Source organism: Falco punctatus, assembly GCF_963210335.1.
Source record: "Falco punctatus genome assembly, chromosome: 1".
Lineage (NCBI taxonomy): Eukaryota > Metazoa > Chordata > Aves > Falconiformes > Falconidae > Falco > Falco punctatus.
Genome location: NC_137580.1, coordinates 100872013 through 100894843, shown reverse-complemented (window position 1 = coordinate 100894843; position 22831 = coordinate 100872013). Strand labels below are relative to the sequence as shown.

General features: G+C 46.1%; 1 protein-coding gene across 1 annotated transcript; it reads left to right on the top strand.

Annotated features, from left to right (window-relative positions):
• On the top strand, positions 1–22756 carry LOC308064394 (myeloperoxidase-like). Its single transcript, XM_080388854.1, has 16 exons — positions 1–3610; positions 3757–4188; positions 7757–7843; positions 8869–8946; positions 9533–9629; positions 10486–10661; positions 11280–11403; positions 13324–13453; positions 14052–14252; positions 14352–14667; positions 15838–15998; positions 16360–16612; positions 18005–18175; positions 19009–19246; positions 19760–19977; positions 21338–22756. Exons 3-16 carry the CDS (start codon positions 7801–7803, stop codon positions 21376–21378), a joined length of 2247 nt encoding a protein of 748 aa, XP_080244980.1. The 5' UTR covers positions 1–3610; positions 3757–4188; positions 7757–7800; the 3' UTR covers positions 21379–22756.
• The last annotated feature ends 75 nt before the right edge of the window (positions 22757–22831 follow it).

Below are 22831 nucleotides of genomic sequence, written 5' to 3'. Positions count from 1 at the left end.
CTTCTAAAGGTAAGGGGGTCCCTGGGCCCGGGGGACAGTGCCAGGTCTGTCCTGGGGACAGGAGGGTGGGGGCTGCCAGTAAAAGCTCCCGCTGTGAGCAGGACTTGAACCTGCGCAGGGAAACCCCATTGGATTTCAAGTCCAACGCCTTCACCGCTCGGCCATCACAGCAGCTTGCACAGTGTCTGCAGGAGCCCGTGGTTGTCACTCTGCCCCAGGGGACAGATGAGGACCTGATCTCACCCTGCACGTGGGTTCTGCCATCCTGGTCCCCACTGCATACCCAGCACGGGTGCTGCTGTCCCTGCTGCCACCTGCCCTGCACAGAGCTGAGGCTGATATGGGAATCAGCATCCCAGCGGTGCTGGGAAAGGGAACTAGGCATCAATCACAAAACCAGTGGTGGTGACATGGGAAATGGATGTGGTGGGACCTTCATCTCCCATCTCATCTCCTCGTATCCAACAGGAAACTTGCCCCTGGACAACCATTCCCAACCTCCTTTGCTGATCTGGGAACATCCCAGTCTCCTCCGTCCCCCTCTTCCCCCAGTACACATACATTTGCCTCTGTGAAAAGAGGTCCAGCCTTCGCTGGCTGAGGCAGTGTGTCACACAGAGCAGGCAGCGCTTGTCCTGTAGCTGGCAGGGTGACATTGCAGACTCGTGTGGGTTTCACCTGGTTGCTGCCTGCCTTTTGGCTTTTGGAAGAGGCAAACTGGAGAAAAGAAGAAAAGGTGACTGTCAAGAGGAAATCCTTGCTGAGCAAGGTCTGGTGGTGACCTTGGCCTCTCCTTTGGAGCACAAATATCCTATCTGAGGACAGTCCTAGAAACACTTGCCTGTCCCTGGTTTGGGTGGGAGCTGGCTCTGCGACCTCATCCTGAAATATCCAAAGCCCTCTCTGGCTTCCCAGACTTATGCCAAGAGCTGTGCAAGTGTCACTGGCACCCTACCACTCTCCCATGGGGATAAGCAGGGAGAAGTTCGGCTGGAAACCTCACCTTGTAGGAACTGCTCCTCCATGCTCAGCTCTGAGCCCCAAAGAGGGTCTGTCTGTACTGCCCCCCTCCCTGGCCTCTGCTTTGCTGGGTGGTTTGATTTCCCTCCTCCACTGGCCAGGGAGGAGCATAGTCCTGACACTGAGTCAGGCTTGGCACAGTCCCGCAGGCGTGGATGGATGCCCAGACACTGGTGGCCACCCTCTCAGATGCATCCATGCGTTGGAAACCAGGTGCTCAAACCGGCTCCATCACTGGACAGATGAAAGAGTGCGTAGAGCAAGGCCAGAAAATGTGATAAAATGGGTAAGTGGGGGGAATACTGACTTTGGACAATTATGGAGACACTCAGGAGAAAGGTGAAGCTTAAATTCATCCCTTTCATTTATCCCAGTTTCCTTCCCCCTCCTCTATGTGCCATGTTCATGTTTGGGGCCGTGAGATACATTCCCTGAATCTCCTAGTGGGCCTGTGGAGTTCAGGTCAGGGTATGGCACAAGAGTGGAGACCCTTCAGAGCTGGAAAGCCACTAGCATCCTGGTGGGCACAGTTACTGAAGCTGAGGTCTATGGTGTGCAGTGAGCTCTTTCTCCTTACTGCTTCTGAGGATGAAGTACTGTGCATTCGATATCCAAAGAGGTCTGTTGAGGTGAGGTTTCATTTCAGCGTAAGGATTTGAACATCCTTCAGATGGCAGAGGAACCCAGAGGGACCAAGCCAGAGCAGGTAGACCTGCACATTACCAGAGCCCCAAAGGAGGGGTCTGCACTGCAGGGGTCCACAGTGCATATGGAAAGGACAAGGGGGTCCAGAAACCCAGTGGAGGGACCTGGAGAGGACCAGAGCAGTAGCAGAGGGACCTGGAGAGCAGTGGTACCCTAACAGAGGACCTTGGAGGGGACCAGAGCCTGAAAGAGAGGACTGAAGGGGTTAAGGAGGGCAAAATACATGATCTGGATGTGACACTGTGCTCGCCCCGACAACCTGAGCTTTATTTCCTGTAACCCTGCTCAAGCGATAACCACCAGCGGCAGTCCTAATGGACGTGTCTGGTCCTGGTGGCTGCACCTGACTCCAGATGGATTTGGGGGAGACAGATAACAACACAACAGCCAAGGGCTAATCTGAGCAACATGCCCACCTAACCACAGTGCTAACCATGGTCCGACTCAAGGCAAGTTTGGAAGAAGCTAACATCTGTAGTCAGTATGCAAATATGACTATGAGTCAGTTATCTTACCGTGTAAACAGTGGACAGCACGGGGTGCATTGAGCTCTCCATGATAGCAAGCTGCACAACTTGAGTAGGGATGCCTTTCAAGGTTATCCCTTGAGGATTAGAGAACCCTTATCATGTCAGATACTCAGTAAGTGAATTGGGAATAAGAGCACTGAAGCTTTGAAATCTTAGCTAAGTGATATAAAGGATTGACTGTGCATATATCATCCTTTAGACATAAACTGCTGACCAAGTCTGGGACTAGGAGTGGCCAGCTGCATCTAGAGTGCTCCCTGTGAAGGAGTTTAGAGCACAAGGGTGTCCATTCTGAACCTCAGGACTCAACAAGAGGGTCTCCCTGACAATTTTGTCCGACCCTGTCCTCTATGAGGTAAATACTCAAGCATATCTTGCCACTGAATCTTGTTAAATCACTGCCACATTTACCATTGAATTTTGTTAACTCACTGTCTTATATCAATAAAATATATTGTTGCTTCTTTCTTGAGAATGAAGTGCATGAGTCCACGTGCAGCACTGGAGAGCTCCAAGGTCCCAGACAGAAGGGTCTGGAGACCAGAGGAGACCGAATGCCCCAACTGGTTCTTGCAGCTGGGCTGGACTCAGACTGTCATTGCACTGGCCAGAATTCCCACAGTATTTCTCACAGTTCGTCTTTCTTTGTTGACCTTTTTTCTTGTCTAATCTTGTGTCATTGGCAGTGAGCACCTATTTTCATCTACAATTCTTGTGGTATTTGCAGACAAAACAATCTTGCCTAGTAGAAAGAACAGGATGTATTTATAGGAAAGTCTGAGTTCAAAAGAGAACTTACAGCTCTTTCCCTGTAATAAATGGCACTTTTCATATTATGCAATATAAAAAACCACAAGGTCTTTCACGAGGCAGAACTTATTCTTCCTCAAAGAAATGTTCAGGCTTTGCTTCTACTTGCAAGTTTTCACTTTTTAATCTTCCAACTTCCAGAAAAAAGCGACTGCCTTGGTCGAGTACTGGCTTTGCTGAACCAGCCCACAGTGGTCACCATTCACTGCTGTTGTCCCATTGCCTGATGTAATGTTGAAAACACTTTGTCCTGACCATAAAACAGTGCTTAACCATCTCACTGGTTGTGATATGATGGCCTATGATGACCAAGAGGAGACTACTGCTTGTGCATTGTGAATATCAATGAACCCCTTCAAGTTCTGTCCTTACAGACACTCCTTCACATGGTTAGTCATTGAATCAAACCACAGAATCTGTGATGATTTTTACATCTATTCATATATTCAGCCTCTCTAGAAATTAAGCTGTAGTTCAGGGAAAAGAGTCCACTGCAGTGAATGACTCCCATGTCTCCTGTCTGGTATGGCACAATGAAAACTACAGTGAGTACCTAAAGCTTCTTCGACTCTCGCTTTGTTTAAATAAATCTCTGGAGCTTTTGAAGTCATGTATTCTCTCCGTGGCTTTCTAGTGGTTTGACAACTGCTTCTGCTTGGGTGTATGGGTGTGTTCTGTCCCACATTTCCAGATAAGATGGGAGCTGGTTCAAGAGCAGGAAGATAACATCAGATGGAAAAATGGAGAAACCGTCCTCCTGTTTGGCATGAGCATCAGCTGAGGCCTCCTTTCTAGACCTGCCAACCCCATCTCCAGAGAAGCCATCTCCCACTCTCCAGTCTGAGCATGGCGTCACAGTCTGAAAGAAAAGCGGAACGGATGGAAGGAGGGTTTTACTAAGGGATGGAACAGCAAGAAGTTTGGTTCATGAGGAGGAGCTGAAGGTTTTCTTCATGGAGAGGGAGTTTGGTACATGGGACAGGAAATAAGAGACCAGCCCATGGGGAAGGAGAGCTGTTGTTCATAGGGAAGAAGTGTGCTAGCTGCTGCTCAGGACAGGAGTCATGTTTGGGCCTTGCAAGCTGAGTTCTTTCCATGGAGGGATGTGCAGTTGACTGTTCTGGTAGGCGTGGGGGGTCCTACCACTGTGCTAGAAAGTCACAGATGGCCTTCCACAGCTGTCCTGCCCTGGGAACTGTGCCTACTGCTTGGAGCAGAATTAGTCTGAAAGCCCTACCTTGATGAGTTGGCATAGCCCCCACCACCAGTGGGACCACCAGCAGTGCTCCAGGTGGCTGCAGCAGCAAGAGTGCTCGGGCTGTCCCACATAGAGCCTGAGGAGGCCACCCATGGTCACCCCAAGGGTGTCTTTCCTGGAAAGAGGCACAGAGCAGTCTGTACTCACCGATGCCAGTTTCCAGTCTGTTTGTTGGGCTCACCTATTTCTGCATGGCAGACAGAGCCACGGTGCCCTTGCCCGGAGTACCTAGTTGTGGCTATGAAGTAGTTTGTGTGGCTGATGGGGGGCTGCACTAAGAAGGCTCCATAGCCTTGGGTGTTGATGAGTGGTGAGTTCAGTGGTGAGTGAAGGAGGACTTCAAAGAGGGAATAATCTCATCGTGCAGCTGGAGAACCCCCTGAAGCGAACAGCTCAGTGATGCTAGAAAGACCTGTGGTGCCACCTCTTGAGCATCCCTTGTGTTGCTGTCACTCCCACACCAACGCGGAGAGAAGAGTCAGGCCTGAGCTAACTGCCATAAGCACGGGGCCCTCAAGCACATGTGCAGCTGCTACAGGGTGGGTGCCAGCTCCTGCTGGGGGACTGAGGGTTGTTTCTCAGCCACCCTCACCAGTTACCACCCCAGGCCGGAGAGTGACGCCCTCCTGGTGTGCCAGTTCCCCTTCTCCAGAGCTGCTAGCTGATGGGGGTAGATTGGTTGAACCATGGGTAGAAGGAAAGTGCTCTGGGTGGGAGAGCTACAGCTCTGTAGTATGATGAAGTAAGGAGGAAATAATGTCTTAGCCCACCACTGCTCAGTTTTTCATGGGCTTTCAACCCACATTGCTGCTCTGGGGTTGGGCCCTAATGTGTTTCCCAGAGAGCATCCAGCAGCGAGCCTGTATCCAGACCCTGGACGTACCCTTCGGTCCGTAAGAGCTATTCCAGAAAGCTGGACTATGGGCTGTGCAGAGAATTCTCACCACCAGCTTTCCCCTGTGCTCCACCTTCTGAAACTCCCCTGCTGCCCAGAGGCTGTATCTGGCCTCGAGCACAGAACCAGATGCCCTCTCCATAGGGAGTTAATGTTACTTTTTGGTGCTGCAGCCTTCATATTTTTAAAGCTGGACAAACTGCCTGAACTGCTGGGGACTTTTCCTTCTCTACTTGCCCTACAATTTCTGTGCTGCAAATCGATCACTTCTTACTTCTCTCTGTTTTAACCTGCTTACTCTATCCCTTTACAAGCTCTGTCCTTCTCTTGGAGCAGAAGATGCACTGGATACAGTTTTGTAACCCTGCAGTGGTTCTTCCATGCCACTGTGCCCTGGACAAGGATGGGCTTGGCTTGTACCGGCTGTTGGTTCTCAGTAGGATGTAAACAAACCCGCAGTCCAAAATACAAGAAAAATATGCCATTGGCAGATGAAGAAGGAGCTTTGTATGTTTGAAGTTGTACCTAAATTAAGTTCTTAATTGCTGTTAACCTTGAGACATCATGGTTCACACCTGTGTTCTACTAGCATAAATGTGTCTGTGTCATGAAAATGAGTTGCTGAAAAATCTTGCAGGAAAATCAGAGGTGAGGATGTTGATTTTTACTGTTAGGATGGGGAATAAGGAACGTAATAATGAGATCTTTCTTTTTTGTGTTGCTTAAGTTTAATGATGTTGCTGTACCTAATACCTAATCACACGTTTAGCAGACATTGGTCACGTATCTACAGGTTGCTGGTTTTACACCAGGATTTACAGGTGAAGATCTGCAGCCTGAATAGTGATACCAACAAGTGATGTTAGTAATACCAAGAGCCTGAAAGAGAAGAAATATGTAGTTTCTAAATACCCAAGACAGAGAAGAGCTGATCGAGGAATCTGCTGCTTGGTCAGCTAATTAACGGATAATTAATGCCCTGGCTGCCCAGATGTCTTGTATGCTTTGCTGAATGAGCACCAGCCTTGGTGGGCAGGATACCCTGGTTTCTCTTGAAGGTCAAAAAATTGCACCAAAGCACCATGAATCCTAACTGGAGGTGACATGGGACAGCTTGCCTGTGGACATGTGAAAGCCCTGAGTACTGCACTTACACCCAGGCCTGGGTAATTGGTAGGACACATGTAATGTTAATGCAACATTTGCATGGCAGGTGACTCTAATTGTGGCAGCAGCATGGGCCGACCTGCAAATGACGGCACACACCCTCGAAGGCAGGGGTTGTCCCTCTACCAAGGGCATCTGGGGATTACCAGACTGTCACTGAGGCACTAATGCAATTGCAATGATACATGGCAAATACAAAAGAAATAGAAAACACACCCTTCAGGTACCTGGATTTCTGCTTATCTGCATTTTGTGGGCAGAAAGCTGGATGGACCAGGTAGAGCACCTGCCAGGGTGATCAGAGTCCCTCTGGGACCAGGGCCCAGCTTCTGCTTTGGGTTTTGAATTTCTCTATAGGGCAGAAATACTGACACTGTATTTTCAGTTTCTGAAAATACAGAAAATTCTGAAAACCTGACCTTCACAAATATTTTTCTTTTTTCAGATTTAAAATGACACAGGTTTGTTAGCTCTCCTCTCTCATATATTCTTTTTATTTATCTTGGCTTAATAAGAACTGTGAAAATATTTAAACAGTAAACCTAATCCTGTGACATTTACGTGGATGATTGTCAGTAAGAATTCAGCATTGTCTTTTGTGATCAGCCTGACTGATGTTCAAAGAATTACGCCTGTGACCTTCCCATTTCTCCACTGAACTACGGCCCTTTTTCCTACCATATAGCTGTTGTAATCTGCATTGAAGTGCTTGGCTGGCCCAACAACTTGTTCCTTTCCAGATGCTTCAGGATAGAATCTCCCATTTGGCAGCTCTGGTCTGTTCTTATTTGCACAGATACAACCTGGTGATGGTCCATATTACTATGCATATGATCTTACTGGAGAAATTTTGAGCTTGCTCAGTGCAAGCTCTTTGTCCAACCTTTGTCATCCACGATGATCAGCAGTTACTATACATGCATTTCCAAATCACACTTTAATTATACAAACCATCTCACTAAGCAATTTTAAATGGGACACAATTTTGGTTTTCCTGGATACAGGTTTTGGCAGGTCCACCACTCAGACATACACAAATATACACAAAGTATACTCCTCTGTATACTCCACAACTGCATATTGGTAAAACGACACATTTCTGACTTCCCAAACCATCAGAGACGTCAACCAACAGGGAAAAAAAAGCCAGATTCCACCATCATCTTTTACCTTATCTCTTTCATTTGCAGAAAAGATATGTGTGCCTTTATTCTTTATTCCTGTTCACTGGTTTGCTAAAAAGGAAGTCAACATGCACTCAGAAGGAATGGAGAAGTGTGCACTTTTCTGTTTAATCCAGCACAATAAGCCAGCAGAAATTTCCTCTTGGCTCAGTCTGGTCCCAGCTTCTCCCTTTTTGTCCCCACCCAGTTCAGACCTGGCTCATTTCTGCCCTGGTCCAGGTGCTATAAAGGATGGGCTTGCTCCTGAGTCCTACCAGCTCTGCAGAAATGACAGGTAAGATCAGTGCTTTTTAATTTTATATCTGTATTTGACTGATTTGGTATTTCTGGTGTGTGTATTGGCATGTTCCCCCCAGGAGTTGAGGAGACGGAGTAGAGCGTTAGGAGGTTGGTGGTCCTTTGTACTTACTTCTCCCCCCCACCCCGTATGTGGAATACATTTATTTTGAAAAGCAAGAAAAGACAGCTTTTCTGCCTCGTGTACTGATACCCTACAATATAAGATTACAAGGAATAAGTGGCCTTCAATCCCTGTGTAGATGTCTGAAGAATTTCCACAGATGGTAAATGTAACATAACCTGCCCTACTGTGAGAAGTTTGCTAGTTTTTCCAAATTTTCTGTTTTTCCTGTTCTAAACAGTTAAAATGTTGACTAAATCACTTAAAATACATCTTTTTGTAACTTTTTGGTGAAAGGTCTCCTTTCAGGGAAAGCACTGTGCTGTTGTATATGATGCTGATAGGAACAGATAGCACACATTTCTAGTGCTGATGCAAAAAAGGCATAGAGACAAGTTTCAGGGAGCATCAAGAAGACTAATAGAGGTGATTGAAGGCTGGAGGACTGGTGCTAGATGTAGCAGCTTGTCTTGCTCAGTAACAAGACAGGGGGGCAGGGAGGGATGTGTGAGGTTTAACCTCCTTTACATAAGCCATCTGAGAAGGACCTTCCCGAAGGCAGGACACCAGGACTCTGCCCTCTCACAATGCACCTTCCCAGTAGTCTCCATCACTGAAGCGTGGACGCTACTTGGCTATCTCCTCTTTGGCAGTTACTCAGCCCCGTTTACTGAATGTCCCATGCCACAGGGATGCCCCATGCCACATGCCCTGCGTCCTGCCAACACCTAGAGGTGCAGCCCTTGCCAGCCAGAGTCCCACTTATAGACCTGGTCAGCGGGCTGCTGTGTTTTATTCCTGGATCCTGCAAGAAATATTCAAACCAAACCTGTCAATCTCTTCTGATGTTTCAGTGAAGCCCTGCCCATTCAGAAGGTTTATGTTGCATTTCTCTCTAGGCATAAAACCAAGAATTACTCTCTTAGGATCTATCATCACTCTCTGCCTAGTCGGGGCAATGGATTCCTCATTAAATAGTAAGTTTCTGCTTCTCCTTCAGCTGCTACTGTTTTTGAAAGGGTGTGAGCCAAAACTCACTCTTGAGATCCTAATTAGATAGAGCTTCAATATAAATTTGAAATATCCTGTAGCTTCACCCACTAACAATGAAGTTAATACCTAAGAAACTTGACTAAGGAAATTGCTTATTCAACCAACAGGTCTTCCAAGCATGTGGTCATTATTTTATGGTGGGGAAACTGGGTCAGAGATCCTGTATTTGGGTGCTTCTGTGCATTTCCCTTCTTACAGGGAAGAATAGCTTCAAAAAGCATGAAACTCCCTAAAAGCCTCCCAAAGCCATCAGAGCCAATTCTATGAAATGGACGATAAGCTACTCTTTTACAGTCACTTCTCATCCTGTGACTTTCAGGACCTCAGCAATGGGATGAAGCAGATGAGCAAGAGAAACACAGATAAAGGTGCCCAGGTAGCACCAAACACACAGTGGGAACTGAGTGTAAATCAAACCAGTGCACCCCAGCACCCAGTGATGGGTGGGAAGTGTAGCTCCTGGTGTACGTTGCAAAGTATCCTCAATTTCTGCTTTTTCTTCTTTTTTAGTAGAGGAATCAGAGGTGCTATCAGATTCATTTCTTCTGAGCAGCATTAGTGAAGCCAGGCAGCTGGTAGACACAGCATATTTACATGCTCGACAAAGGTAAGTCCTTTTTGCATGAGGGCCTCGACATCATAAGCAACAAGAGAAAATATATAGTGTTTCTTCTGTTTTCCAATGCATATTTATTATGGAGATGCCTTCATTCAAGGGCTCTGCCTGTCATAGCTGGAGAGATCCATTTGCCCAAGTCTGGTCGGATTCTAGCATCTCATCTTAGTCCTAGGGCCACCCTTCAGAACCCATTGCCTCCTCTCCACCCTGCACACCCCTCAGCAGTCCATACTGGTACGGGCACACCGGACACGTGTGAAGTCCTCTCCCGGCTGCTGAAGTTCTGCCCTGCTTTGGAAGGACCACAGCTGTGCAGACAAGCACCCTGTCACAAATAAGTCTTGGTGGAAGCCAGGCCCCAGGTATCTCTCCCCGGGATATGGCCCCAAAAGGCTGGTTCCAGGCAGCAGGATGCTTTGGGGAGGGGTCTCTCTCCACCCACCCTGCAGAATGTTTTTCATTTGTGCAAGAAAGAGCCATAGGACTGGGAAAAGATGCAATGACCAAGGTTGTCTCTCTCTTCGTAGAATATATCTTGTGACATACTAAGTGTAAAATTTTATCCAGTCACTGAATACCCAGTTTTCCATTGATTTAGCTTTTCACATCATATTACAAGATTTATTGTGACAAGGACATAATGCAGACTTGAAGTAGGGGATCACAATGATTTGTTTGCCAAAATCTGAGATGATGTGCAAAGCTGATGAGCAGCCAGCTTGTCCTAGGTGAGCAGAGCCTGCCTGGGACCCAGCAGTGCTGTCATGTCTAAGTACACCCAGCATACCTGGCAGAGGAGATCTGATTGCAGAGAAGGTGCTTCATGGGACTTTTTTATCTTCAGCTTAAAGAGAAAACTAGAGGAAAAGTTTATCAACCCAATGGATTTCCTGAAGCACTTAAAGGACCCAGTAGGAAGAACCAGGTCTGCAGTTCGTGCTGCCGATTACTTGGAAACTACTTTGAAACTCCTCAAAATAAGGCTGCATATCTCTGGGAAATGGCGATTCAATGTTACAGGTAATGTGGTTCAGACCAGAATGTCTTACAAAAAGCTGAGAGCAGAAAACCTGTCACAACAGGTGACAGAGAGCAGCTCTGCCACGATGCAAATAGCTGGTAGTAAAACCCCTCCCCACAACAGCCCCAGGTGAATAGACTTTAAGCATGCTCAGAGGCAGACCAGACCATCTGGTATTTTATTCATCATCTTTGGCAGTTTGATGAGAAAAACAGCTTAACAGTAAGTGTGATAAACCTGAGACAAAATGTGCTGAATGCCAGGAGGCTCTGACCACCAAGACAGAAGCTCATCTTCCACTTCTGGTCCTCACACCCACCTGCCCAGGTTGTAATACACTGCGTGATCGTAATTTTATTCCCAGTTTAGGGCAAAATGTTGTTGCTGATGATTCTCCCCCGTGTTCCCTTGGAAAGTTGTTCCATGCCATCCCAGTTTCCCTAGTGCAGAGGTGAGAGCTGATCCACAGATGGCCTTAGGCACCAAATAAACAGTTCCAACTCAGATGTTATATATACACGGCTCGGACTCAGCTGACTCAAGCATTGATCTAGAATAATGAGAAGCTGAAATAAAAAAGTAAAAGAAGATGTTATTTTGCATGGTTTCTCTTACAGACCTACTGGACAGAAAACAGAAGGAGGTGATTTCCAAAGAAACTGGCTGTGACTATCAAATTCGTTCCATTAAATGCCCAAAGCATGATATTTACCGGACCATTACGGGGGAGTGTAACAACAGGTAGGATTTGTGTGCACAGGGAGAGTCTCAAGTCTGTACTTTGACCCTGGGTAGACAGCTTAAGGTAATTTGTGTAAGGACCTTTCAACAGGGCAAGAAGAGTGAAATGCTCCTTTCAGTGGTGCCTGTAACAGATGTTTCTTTTCTATCTATGCCTGGCAGGAAAAACTTTATTGAAACTTTCTTTTTTTTGTCATTTCTTGAAACTTTCGGATTTGAGCCCATTGTTCTCCAGGTGTTGCTTTGGATGAAGGAAGGGACTTCTTGGGGTGGGGAGAGGTGAAAAGTTGAGGAAAGCAGATTTTGGGGCTATGACACCCAGCCTCTCACTCAGCTTGAGGCTCCAGGAAGTCACCCCTCCACTCTTCCGTAGCATGGATAATACTAATTTCCACAGGTTGGTTCCTATGAAAATATTCAGCTCTCATCATATCTGTGTGGCTACTGTTGATGCGTAAGGATGGGAAGTAACTAAGACTTTAATTATTAAATCTTCTAGCTTTGTGTATTGTGTAACCTTAATCTGAAGAAGTGAGCTCTTTGGCTTTTTGCACATAGCTTCCCTCTGGTTTAAACCTGGGGTCAAACATTTATTCATTTATTTCCTTGTTATCTTTTTTATGTTAGGTTGGTTTTTTTTTGTTTTTTTTTTTTTTTTTTACCAGAAGATAGCAAAATTTCTAGCCTAATATTTGGAAGTCAAGGCTTGTTGTCCTGTTCTGCCACAGATTTGCTGCCTGGTGTGCTAACTCCAGCCCCTAGGTCTGAGTGGGGCTTGCATCTGATGTGCATCTGGCATGAAACAGATGTGCCAGATGTGAAGACATAGCACAACTCTGCATCACACGTGCAGGGAACTCACACTCACGGTGCTAGCGTTACAGTCAGTCTGCACCCTCAGACCCAGAGCCTTCAGCTCCCTGGGGACAGCAGTGCCCATGCTGACTTTTAGGCTCAGAGTAGGGCTGTCCTTGGGCTTGCTAATTTAGTGGGCTGCCAGGGAGATAACAAGGCACTCAGAAGCAAGGGGACTTTGTCATACGTTAATATTTTTCTAAGGATCTTGCTCAGCTTGAGATGCCCACCGTGAGTTAGCACTTGGATATTTTGCAAAAATCTGCCTGCAGGGACAGTAATAGCAATCAAAACAAGAACCGTGGCTGTACTGGGCTCTCAATATTTGATGGAATTGCTTTAGCTATGGTGTGGCAATTGGTCTAGGGCACGCTCTTCTTTCACAGCACACAGCTGTACATTTTGGGTATACCACTCCTTTTTCAGTGTAGGCAGTTACTACGCAGGTTTTGTGGATTGAAGAGTTCAAAAACAGAGCTGGTGCACAGCAGCAGCTGATATTCAGTTTCCCCAGAACAACTTGTATTTCTGTGTCCTTAGGGCTCAATTAGCATTATTGTTCTTCTGAAACAAATGTTGCTGAGTTTACCGATTCAAATTCTTCTGAGCAGTGTGAGGCAAGATAACAAGCGGGCTCAGCTGCAGATTGCAGTTTGAGAGGTTCTGTGTTGGACATGGGGAAAAACTTCCTGAAGGGGTAGCATTGGCACGGTCCGCAGGGAGGTGGAGGATCTTCATCCTTGGAAGCTTCCAGCCCTCAGCTGGGCAAAGGCACGGCCACCCTGATCACAGGTGATGGCCCTCCTGTGAGACTGATTTTGTGTGCAGCAGCAGACACAGAGGTGTAACACAGGTAATGGCACAAGGAATCTTAATGTCAAAAAAAGTTCATTTTCCTCGGTAGTAATAATCTTGGTATTATTTACTTCTCAGTGTTTTCTGGCTATCACCTCGGTTACCAGACTAATCAGACACATATTAAAGGGCTGCAAAATATTAGTCTGTACAAGCCTGTTTGTTTCTGAAATAATACCAGTGTTTGCTTTTCTTCCTGTGATGCTCCAGAAGGCATTCCCATCTGGGGTCCTCGAACCACGCGTTTGCCCGCTGGCTCCCAGCGATGTATGAAGATGGAGTGTCGGTTCCCAGAGGGGCGAGTGAAGGAAAGCTGTACAATGGGTTTCCACTCCCGCTGGTGAGAACTGTTCTCTTGTCCAGATAACAGCAGTGGACACTGCCCTCGCTGCATCCATCAGAAATGTAAACAGTGGCAACATTGAGACTGTACATTGCTTGATCCCTTCCTCTGATTTCAGCTGCTGATTTGAGGCTTGTTTAGCTATGACTTGGAGTGATGCTTTTGTTGGAGACAGACAAGAGCACAAAGGTTGTGAATACTTCACTGAGTAAAGCACGGACCACATAACGTTTTCAGAAATATGCATCCCCAGGTTTGACGCAGGCAGCACCACAGTGTGCTCAGATACACCAGGATGTTTACACAAACTATAAGGCTTGGGTGTTCCACAGCTATCTTCTTGACTTTCTGGTGGTGTGCACATACATCAGTTCCAGCTGTAAAAGGCTTTCCATGAAGCTTGGCTGAATGACTGTGGAGTCAAGAGGGTGTTACTTATCACATCTGTTTTAATAAAGATGGGGCATGGCATGTTTAATGCCATAATTAACTTTTATGAGCTTATCTAAGATGCATGATCTCATGGTGGGTGCTATACTGAGGTAAATTCACCATGGTAGAGAGTCACACACATTTGCATTTTGATTTTCTGCAGGTTCGAAAAGTGTCAAATGAAATTGCTTACACAGCCAATGAGAACATCACTCAAGACGAAGAGCTCTCTCTTGTCTTCATGCACTGGGGCCAGTGGGTCAACCATGACATAGACTTGACCCCTGCCAGCGGTGCAGGAGTGAACCCGGAGCTTCACTGTGAGACCCACTGTGCCTTCAAGTCCCCTTGCTTCCCAATTAAGGTACCCTGACTTTCATTCCATCCAACCCATGCTACCTTAAGACAGTACAAGTAAGACCGCACGGCTTTCTGAGGCATTGCGTTTGTTTGTTTGCTTTAGTTTCCCCCTGACGACCCACGGATGCTGAGGTCAAACTCTTGCATGCCGTTCATCCAGTCGGCATCCGTGTGCAATCCCGGGACGTTCACCCGTGAGCAGATCAATGCTGTCAGCTCCTTCCTCGATGCCAGCACGGTGTACGGCAGTGAAGACTCCGTGGCAAAGAGTATTAGAAATCAGACAAACCAGCTAGGTTTGATGGCTGTGAACCAGAATTTTACTGATGCGGGGCTGGAATTATTGCCCTTTGAGAATAAAATGAAAAGTGTTTGTGTTCTCACCAACAAGAGTGCAAACATCCCCTGTTTTAAAGCAGGTAAGGTGCATTTGTGGAATGGTTTTCAGTGGCCCATAAAGTCAAAAAGGATCATTATGGTCAGGTGTCTGATGTCTCTATATTTGTTTGAGGTGCTGCAAGACATGACTGTGTAAGGTGAAGGGCAAGGGATCCTCCACAAATTTAAAAAGAATAATAATTGAATAATAATTGTTTAATTAAACATGAAAATTATTTTGTTTTGATTTCCCAAAAGAGTTGCAGCAAATCCGTCCTCCCTTTAAAAAGTCTTTTCAAAGGTAGGTGAAATTTTCAATAGAATAACCACCAGTGTTTAAAACTTCTCAGTAACTCCTTCCTCCCTCCACCGAGAATTCACCATTCAGTTTTCAACTCAATCAATATTAACAATTAAATGCTCTTAATCAATTTAGTTAACTCTCCTTGGTACCACATTCTAAATTTTTAGTATTTCAAATATTGCAACCTACATCAGAAGAGAAGCCTAGAAGTTTGTCTGAAATTTAAACACACTGATGACTCAAACCAGATCTTATTAAAATAGGAGTGAACCATCATAGGCACAACATTGAAAAAAAAAATTATAGATGTGAAGCTTACGAAATCAGTCATAAGAATATAGTATTCCCACTGCATGTCATTTTCTCATTCCCTGCACAGGAGAAGAGCTCCTTGCTGAGTGAGGAGATGCTCAGTGCTTCTTCCACCAGCTGTCAGAGGGTCTTCACTGCATCCCCTCCAGTTTTCCCTCAGCACCACTGCCAAAGGCACCTTCACAGACCTCTCAGAGGTGTTCAGAACTAGGGGGAACTGAGACAAATTTTCCAAATCAAACATTCACAGCACTGACATAAAAGAAAATTGTATCCTTGAGGTATGAAAGGAAAGCAGACATGGTATTTTTCACAGAAATGAGACACTTACAGCTGCTTCACGACGATGTGTAATATAGTTCAAGTTGCCAAAAGCCTCTTCTTCAGTGGTTTTGGCTGAATGGTTTGGATAGAGAATGTTTTGTCTGTGCTGGAAAGAAATACCTGGCATGAATGATGCCTGCTAGGAAGCTTAACCATGAGGACTACTGCCAGTAACACCGACCATCAGCTGGCACTCACCTGTCCTAGCACAGCAACCTGCTGCTGAAATAAAAAGCAATTTACAAAATTCCTAAAATATTTTCATTTGTAGGTGACAAACGGGTAACTGAAAACCTGGGACTTTCTGCACTGCACACTGTCTTTCTACGAGAGCACAACCGCCTGGTTACAGAGCTGAAGAAATTAAATCCTCACTGGGATGGAGAAAAGCTTTACCAAGAGAGTCGGAAGATTGTCATTGCCATAAACCAGGTACTGCTTGCTGTTTAGCATCCGCATGCTTAGCAGTGGCTTTTCCTCCAGGAAAAGGGGGAAACCCATGCACTGCAGATACAGTGGAGTTATCTGTGGGAGTCAAAAATTGTGAATCAGGATGGTCCATCTGAGACAACAAGAATATCCAGAGCTTTTTTATCCATTATTTTACCAATTACTTATTATGTTTAGTAATTCCAATGTATTATGCTAAACTCATGCCATTACTGCTGCTCTTTTTTCTAAAGATCTTAATGAACTTTGCTACTAGACAGAGTCCGTGTTCATGCCCTGCACTTGACTGATGGCATTTCTGCTACAGCTGCTGACAACTTGCTCTGCTTTTGTGCTTTTTCAGATAATAACATACAGAGATTACCTTCCACTTCTGCTTGCAGAGGAAACCAGCAAGTGGATCCCTTTGTACAGTGGCTACAATGAGACTGTGGATCCTAGAGTTTCAAATGTTTTTTCCCTGGCTTTCCGATTTGGTCATACGTCAGTACAACCTTTTGTATCCCGTTTGAACAACAGTTTTCAGCCTTTGGGTTCATTCTCCCATGTCCCACTTCATTTGACCTTTTGTGCTACGTGGAGAATTATAAAGGAAGGTAAGAACGTGGGGCAGCCAGCAGTGCTGGTCTGGTCCTGAAGCAGGGGATGAGGTGGACGTCTGCTGGTAAGACACATGAGCCTAGACTCCAAAAACTACTTTAGCTCCACTTTTTTTAACTGGCCTCACACAAATTACGGTGCCATTTAACTTGGAAGGTGGTCACGACGTGTCTACCCATGGGGCTGCAGGCAATTTGGCAGTCTGCTAAGTGTGGGGCAGCAGGACAGTCCTGTAGATTTGTCACCAGACACAGCCTAACACTGGTTCTGCATTGTACCCAGCCAAAATGTGTGCACAGTTGTTCTCCAGCCATTGAACATTATCAAGCACCAGCTCCCGCAGAAGCAGCCACATTGGAGCAGAATTTTGCATCAGAACATACAGTTCTGTAGCTTCTTTGGCACAGATTTTCAGTGTTGTCTTCCTCAGGCCATGGCATGATAATTGCATTTATATTCTGAACATGTCAGTAAATAACCAAAATAGGTTGTTGTACAACTCTCCGTTCAATGAGACCCGACAGTGTGAGCATTGCTCATTGACTCAAATAGTGCAGCTGCTCAGGCTGTTCCAGGAGGCATGAAACTCATGGTGCCAAATGTTAGTCAATCAAAATTTAAGTCAATCTGAAGCATTATATCCCCCTGTAATCAGTAGGCATCGCCAGAGGGTGATGCATCCAGTTTAACTGAGCTAAGACAGTGTGAACGCTTCCTAGTGGTGGCCGTCTCTCTTACGACTCTAAAGGGAGTTGTGGGATCCTGCTCTTACACAGCTGGTGTCTGCAGACATGAGTTTTTCCAAGGAAGACAAATGCTTCTTCTAAAGCGAGTTGTCTAACTAATTATGGATAACATACCAAAACACACATGCAGCCAGTTTTCCTGAGTTTTACAAATACTGTCTTCTTAATGGCTATGAAAAAGACATAGACAAACAGACATGAATTCATTTGATCATTGCATTTAATGTTTTATTAAATATCTGTCAACTAATAGCTAACTATAAACAAAATAATTTGCAAAACCTAAACCTTGGGCAGAACCACATGTATCTAGTACCTGCTGGGGACTGGCAGGCTAAGGAGAAGTTCTGCAGAAAGGGACTTGGAGGTCCTGGTGGCCAACAAGTGGACTTAGGGCTGCAGAAGGGAAGGCTGAGCGTTGAGGAGGGGTGAGAAATCTAGTTACTAAAGGGAGGCCTAATCTGCTGGCCTGTGCAGATACGTACATCCACACCAGATATGTTGAAATGGAAATAACGGAGCTAGGTAAACAGCCCAGGGTGGAAATTACATCTAATGCAGTGCTGTTTCAGCTGCACAGAAGGGACTATCAAAGCTGTGACTTGGTACAAAAGGTCTTTGCTTGATTTACCATGAATGCAGGTGGCATTGACCCACTGATCCGGGGCATGGTAGCTGATCATGCAAAACTGATGAAACAGAATCAACTGCTTGTTGAGGAGCTCCAGAACCACCTTTTTGAACAGACAGAGATAATGGGTCTGGATCTAGCAGCCCTGAACATGCAACGGGGAAGAGACCATGGACTTCCAGGTAAGAGACATAAGCCCAAACGTCCTGCGAACAATACTCTTTTTTTCTTCTGCTGTTTATAGTAGTTCCACAAATGTACTAAGCTTTTTCCATACCAGTGGGAAGATACAGTACCTTGATTTGAGGGCAAAGGATGGAGATGGAGTCAAGCTCAGGGAAGAAAGAGTCTCTGTATTATAAAGAACTTTTTCTGCAGGATTTAAAACAAGGACACAAGGCTAGGAAAGCAAAGATTATAATTGGATAATGCAATAAAGAGGGGTAGAAACAAAGAACATGTGGGGTACAGAAGGTACAGATGCAAGCAATCAGGTTCAGCTTTCACCTGGGCTAGAGCAACCATCTGTGCTTTGTTCTCTGCCAATTGATGTTTATTTTGTTTCTTCAGACAACCCAGAGCTCTGAGCAGAAGTGGCTTGCACCCACAGGTATGATTGCCCCCAGGCACTGGAGAAGCAGAGGTGCTCTTGGGTTAAGCACAATCAAACGTTGCTCTTTTCTAGGACTTTGGTCCTGGAAATTTTGCCTCCCAAAACTGCAAGGACTGGTGCATTCACCCTCGGCACTGGGTAGCTCTAACGGACAGGATGAGATGAACCTGTGGTCACATGCAAAGGCAACCCGGATTGTTACTTTAGTGTGTGCATATAAAAAGGACCTTTGAAAACATGGCATTTGTGGTGACTATCTAGACAATAATGTCTTCCAGATCCTTTAATGCCATGAGAAGAAGCAGACACTGCTCATGGGCCAAGGGGTCGGTTTAGCTCCTGAGCCGAGGCACATGGTGTGGAGACATGGGTGCTGATCAGCTGCTGTTCCTGCTTTTGCAGGTTACAATGCCTGGAGGCGCTTCTGTGGGCTCTCCCAACCTCAAAATGTAGATGAATTGTCTGAAGTGCTAGGCAATTCCAAACTGGCCAAGAAATTCATGGACTTGTATGGGACACCAGACAACATTGACCTCTGGATTGGAGCAATTGCAGAGCCCTTTACTCCCCATGGCAGAGTTGGACCCCTCCTGGCCTGCATCATTGGCACCCAATTCAGGAACCTGCGTGATGGGGACAGGTAGGTAACCGAGAGCAAACCCCCGTAGCATTTATTATGGGAAAAATGCCAACATTTCATGTGACATGCTAACCCAGCCCATCTCCAACACGTCAGTAAGTGCTCCCAGCAAAGCTCACACCTTGATTTCAGCCCAGTTGCTGAAGGACTCTGCAGCCCATTCCTACAGACCCATGTGGTTGAGGAGCATGAGCTCCAGGCCATGGGTGATTTGCAGCAGCCTCTGCCTGAGGTGGGATTTGCTCTCAGGGTACAAAAGGGGAGGGTCAGTCACTGCATCCCAACAGCCTGGTGATGCTGTGTAGAAGAAGCAGCCTCTCTGCTGCAGATGAGTGGCAGAATCCAGACCTGGCTGCACTGGAGACACCTCTTTCCAAAGGGGTGTGCCTGCTGCCTGAGGAATCGAGGTGGATCTGGCAGAGGCTCACCTTAGTCAGACCCCCATCTTGGCAAGAAACGAGCACCAAATGCCTTCAAGGAGACTGTAAGCTCCTTCTGAAAAAATCATTGCAGATTCTGGTGGGAGAAGCCAGGAGTTTTCACTCAGCAGCAGTTGCATGCACTGAGAAACATCTCACTGCCAATGGTGATCTGTGATAATACTCGTATCAAAAAGATACCCAGGGATGTGTTCAAGGTCAACAGTTATCCTGAGAACTTCGTTGACTGCCATGAGATCGACACACTGGACCTCTCACCCTGGAAAGATGAGCCTGAGAGTGGCGCAAAAGGTACACAGTTGTCTGAGGTCTGTCACAAATCATAAATGCCCTACAAGGTCAGACTCTTCTGTGCTTAAAGAAGTAAAAGAATTAAATTCATCACAGTGACTCTGCCCCCCAAAAGACCTTGACCATCTATCCAGCCCCATTCAGACACCGCTGGAGGCAGAGGTGGTGTTAGCCTAGTCTCTGTGCAATCCATCACCTCAATCATCCTTGACTAGCCTGCCTCTTCCTCTTCAACTAGATGGGAAATCCCTGAAAATCCAGTCTGTTCTGGCCCTTGCAAATGTGTCCTTCTCTAACCACCTCATTCCAGGGCAGCTGGAGACTTAATTCACCGGGAGGGTGTCCATGAATAAATCAATTAGAAATAGCCAGCTTCTTCCAAACTCTTATTCTGTTGCTCCAAGCCCCTGCTCTCCCCTTGCCTTTCCTAAATCTTCAAAGCATTTTAAGGTATATCTGGAACTGTTTTGACACTGTATGGCCTGATACACCAGCAGTTTAACACACACAGCCAGAGTTTACAACTCTTGAAAGACATTAAACCAGTGTCTTCATGTAAGAGATGTGGACACTAGCTGTGTCCTCCTAGTGACACACTTTTGGCATGGGCTATCCTGGTTGAAAATGATGTAGAGAGAACAGAGACTTGTAGAAGACAGGTATGACATGAGCAGAATGGACTGGATTGGATTTTTTCCTTCTGGCAACCCATTTACAGAGAATCACAATACCTGGGGATCACCCACTCTGTCCTTCTGCAAGGCACAGGCCACAAAGCATCTCATGCAGTTCCTGTATTGAGTTTGATTAACTGTACTTGAGAGAGACACTGTTAAGTCATTTGCACTTGATGCAAAGGCTAAATTACAGTGACTTCACCCCATTCTTTAGGATCCAAGTCCAGCGGATGCTCACCTTCTCTCTCAACAATAGAGACTTCCTGATTTCTTTTATTAACTTAGTCTTATGGTCACTTAAATTTACTGAGCCACTTCCCATGGCTCTTTTACCACCAGGCTGTGGGGCAGCTGCACTGTGACTGCATAACCTAGAGAGAGTGAAATTCCAGGGTGTTAAAAAGCAGCTGCTGAAACTTTAACCTTTTCGAGTGTCAAGAAATTGCCCCAGAAACACTCATCCAAAGGGATGCCTGATACTAGGTCTCCAGAGGTACCTTTTGATCGGGCTGGAGGCACCGCCAGTGTCTCAGAGGTACAAGGATACAGGGATGAGCTGGTATGCAATTACCCATTCACCACTGCCTATCTTAAGCTATGGAGTCAAATAAAACTGTAGGGAGAAATACTGTGCTCAGGAAAGACTTTCTGCCACTCAGTAGCTTTTTCTGCTTCATTGACAGTTTCCAATCCTGCTCATCAGACCAGCACTGGAAACTCCTAACGGTGGCAGTGAGCTGCTCTTGGGAAACTGCTGCCTGTACATCACGCTCAGCTGACTGCTGTTGACTGAACCTCAGCACATGACTTCCCAGAGAGGAGCTGAAGACTATGTCTGCTGGTTTATTTGCTGTACTGTGATTTTTTCTGTAATTTATTTGTGAAAGCTTCCAGTAATGTAAGTTTTCAGATAGAAGGGTGATTGCATTTTATTGTCTGCTGTCCTAAAAAAAAAAATGTTTAGAGGTGTGCAAGGCTTGGTTAGGTGCTGGATGCTTTATAACTCTCTAAAGGCACAATTGAGACAAATTTTTTTACTTACTGTCCTGAATGGGTGTCAAATCTGGAAGCTGGTGTGCTTGAATTTCAAAATCAAATTCCTTATCCTTTGTACCTGCTCAGAAATTAGCAAGTTCATGTAAACTTTATCAAAACTTTCCTTATCTCCTTGTTTTGCACAAGAGCATAAACTGCTCAGGCTGTTTCTAATTAGCAGTGCGATTTCAGTCTTTGAAGAGCTGGAGAATGGCAGCTGCATCTTGAAGCCTATAAACGTCTTTTATTTAAATGCTATAGTAAACATGTGCGTTTGGGTGTGCTGAGCAGTAATAAAATACATTGTATACATGCATCTACGTTTGCCATCAATCCTGGTATGTCAAACATGTCCAAAACTTTCTTTGGCTATGGTTCATAGCTAAACATACCAGCATAAAAAAGCAAACCATAAGATGGCTGGTATGTAAACCACAAGCACTAGGGCTAAAAATTAATCACCTGGCTGGCAGGATAGCTCCCAAGACCCTATTAAGTCAACGAATACCAAACACGTAAAATCCATGTTAAGTTTCCACATTTCCTTGGCACAACTGGAAGGGAAGGAGGGGATTGGGAGCAAGAAGGTGGCAGCCCAAGGTAGAGTCATGAGTGAAGCTTGTAGGTGCAGCAGGCACCTCTCTGATGAGGATTAATGAAGGAGATGCTTGGTAAGATCCCATGGCTACAGACAGCACTGGCACTACGCACTTGGCCACAGCGGTATGCCAGCAAGGCATGCCCGTCTCAGCCCAGTGCCCCACGCTGCCTACCCACGGCGCGGGCTGCAGGGGACCCACGGGGCTGCCAAGGCCCCGCGTAAGCCGTGGAGCTTGGGGACTGTGCTGCTCCACGAGCCCCTGGCATGTGGGGAGTGGGGAAAGGCTGTGGTGACCCTGGGCAGAGGAAGGCAAGATGTCATCCTCTGACACACAGAAGACAGGGCAAAGCCAGGCAGTATTCAGAAGTCAGGAGCTGCAGCTCCCAGAGAGCATTTGAGTTGCAAAACACATAGATTGTGTTACAAACCATGAGGTTACTAGGGCACAGCAAGGATACCAAGCAACACATTTTTACTTTTGCCTCTGGTTTCTGAGTCCCCAGGCATGCTCGCCTCGCACTTTCAAGATCTGCCCAACCAC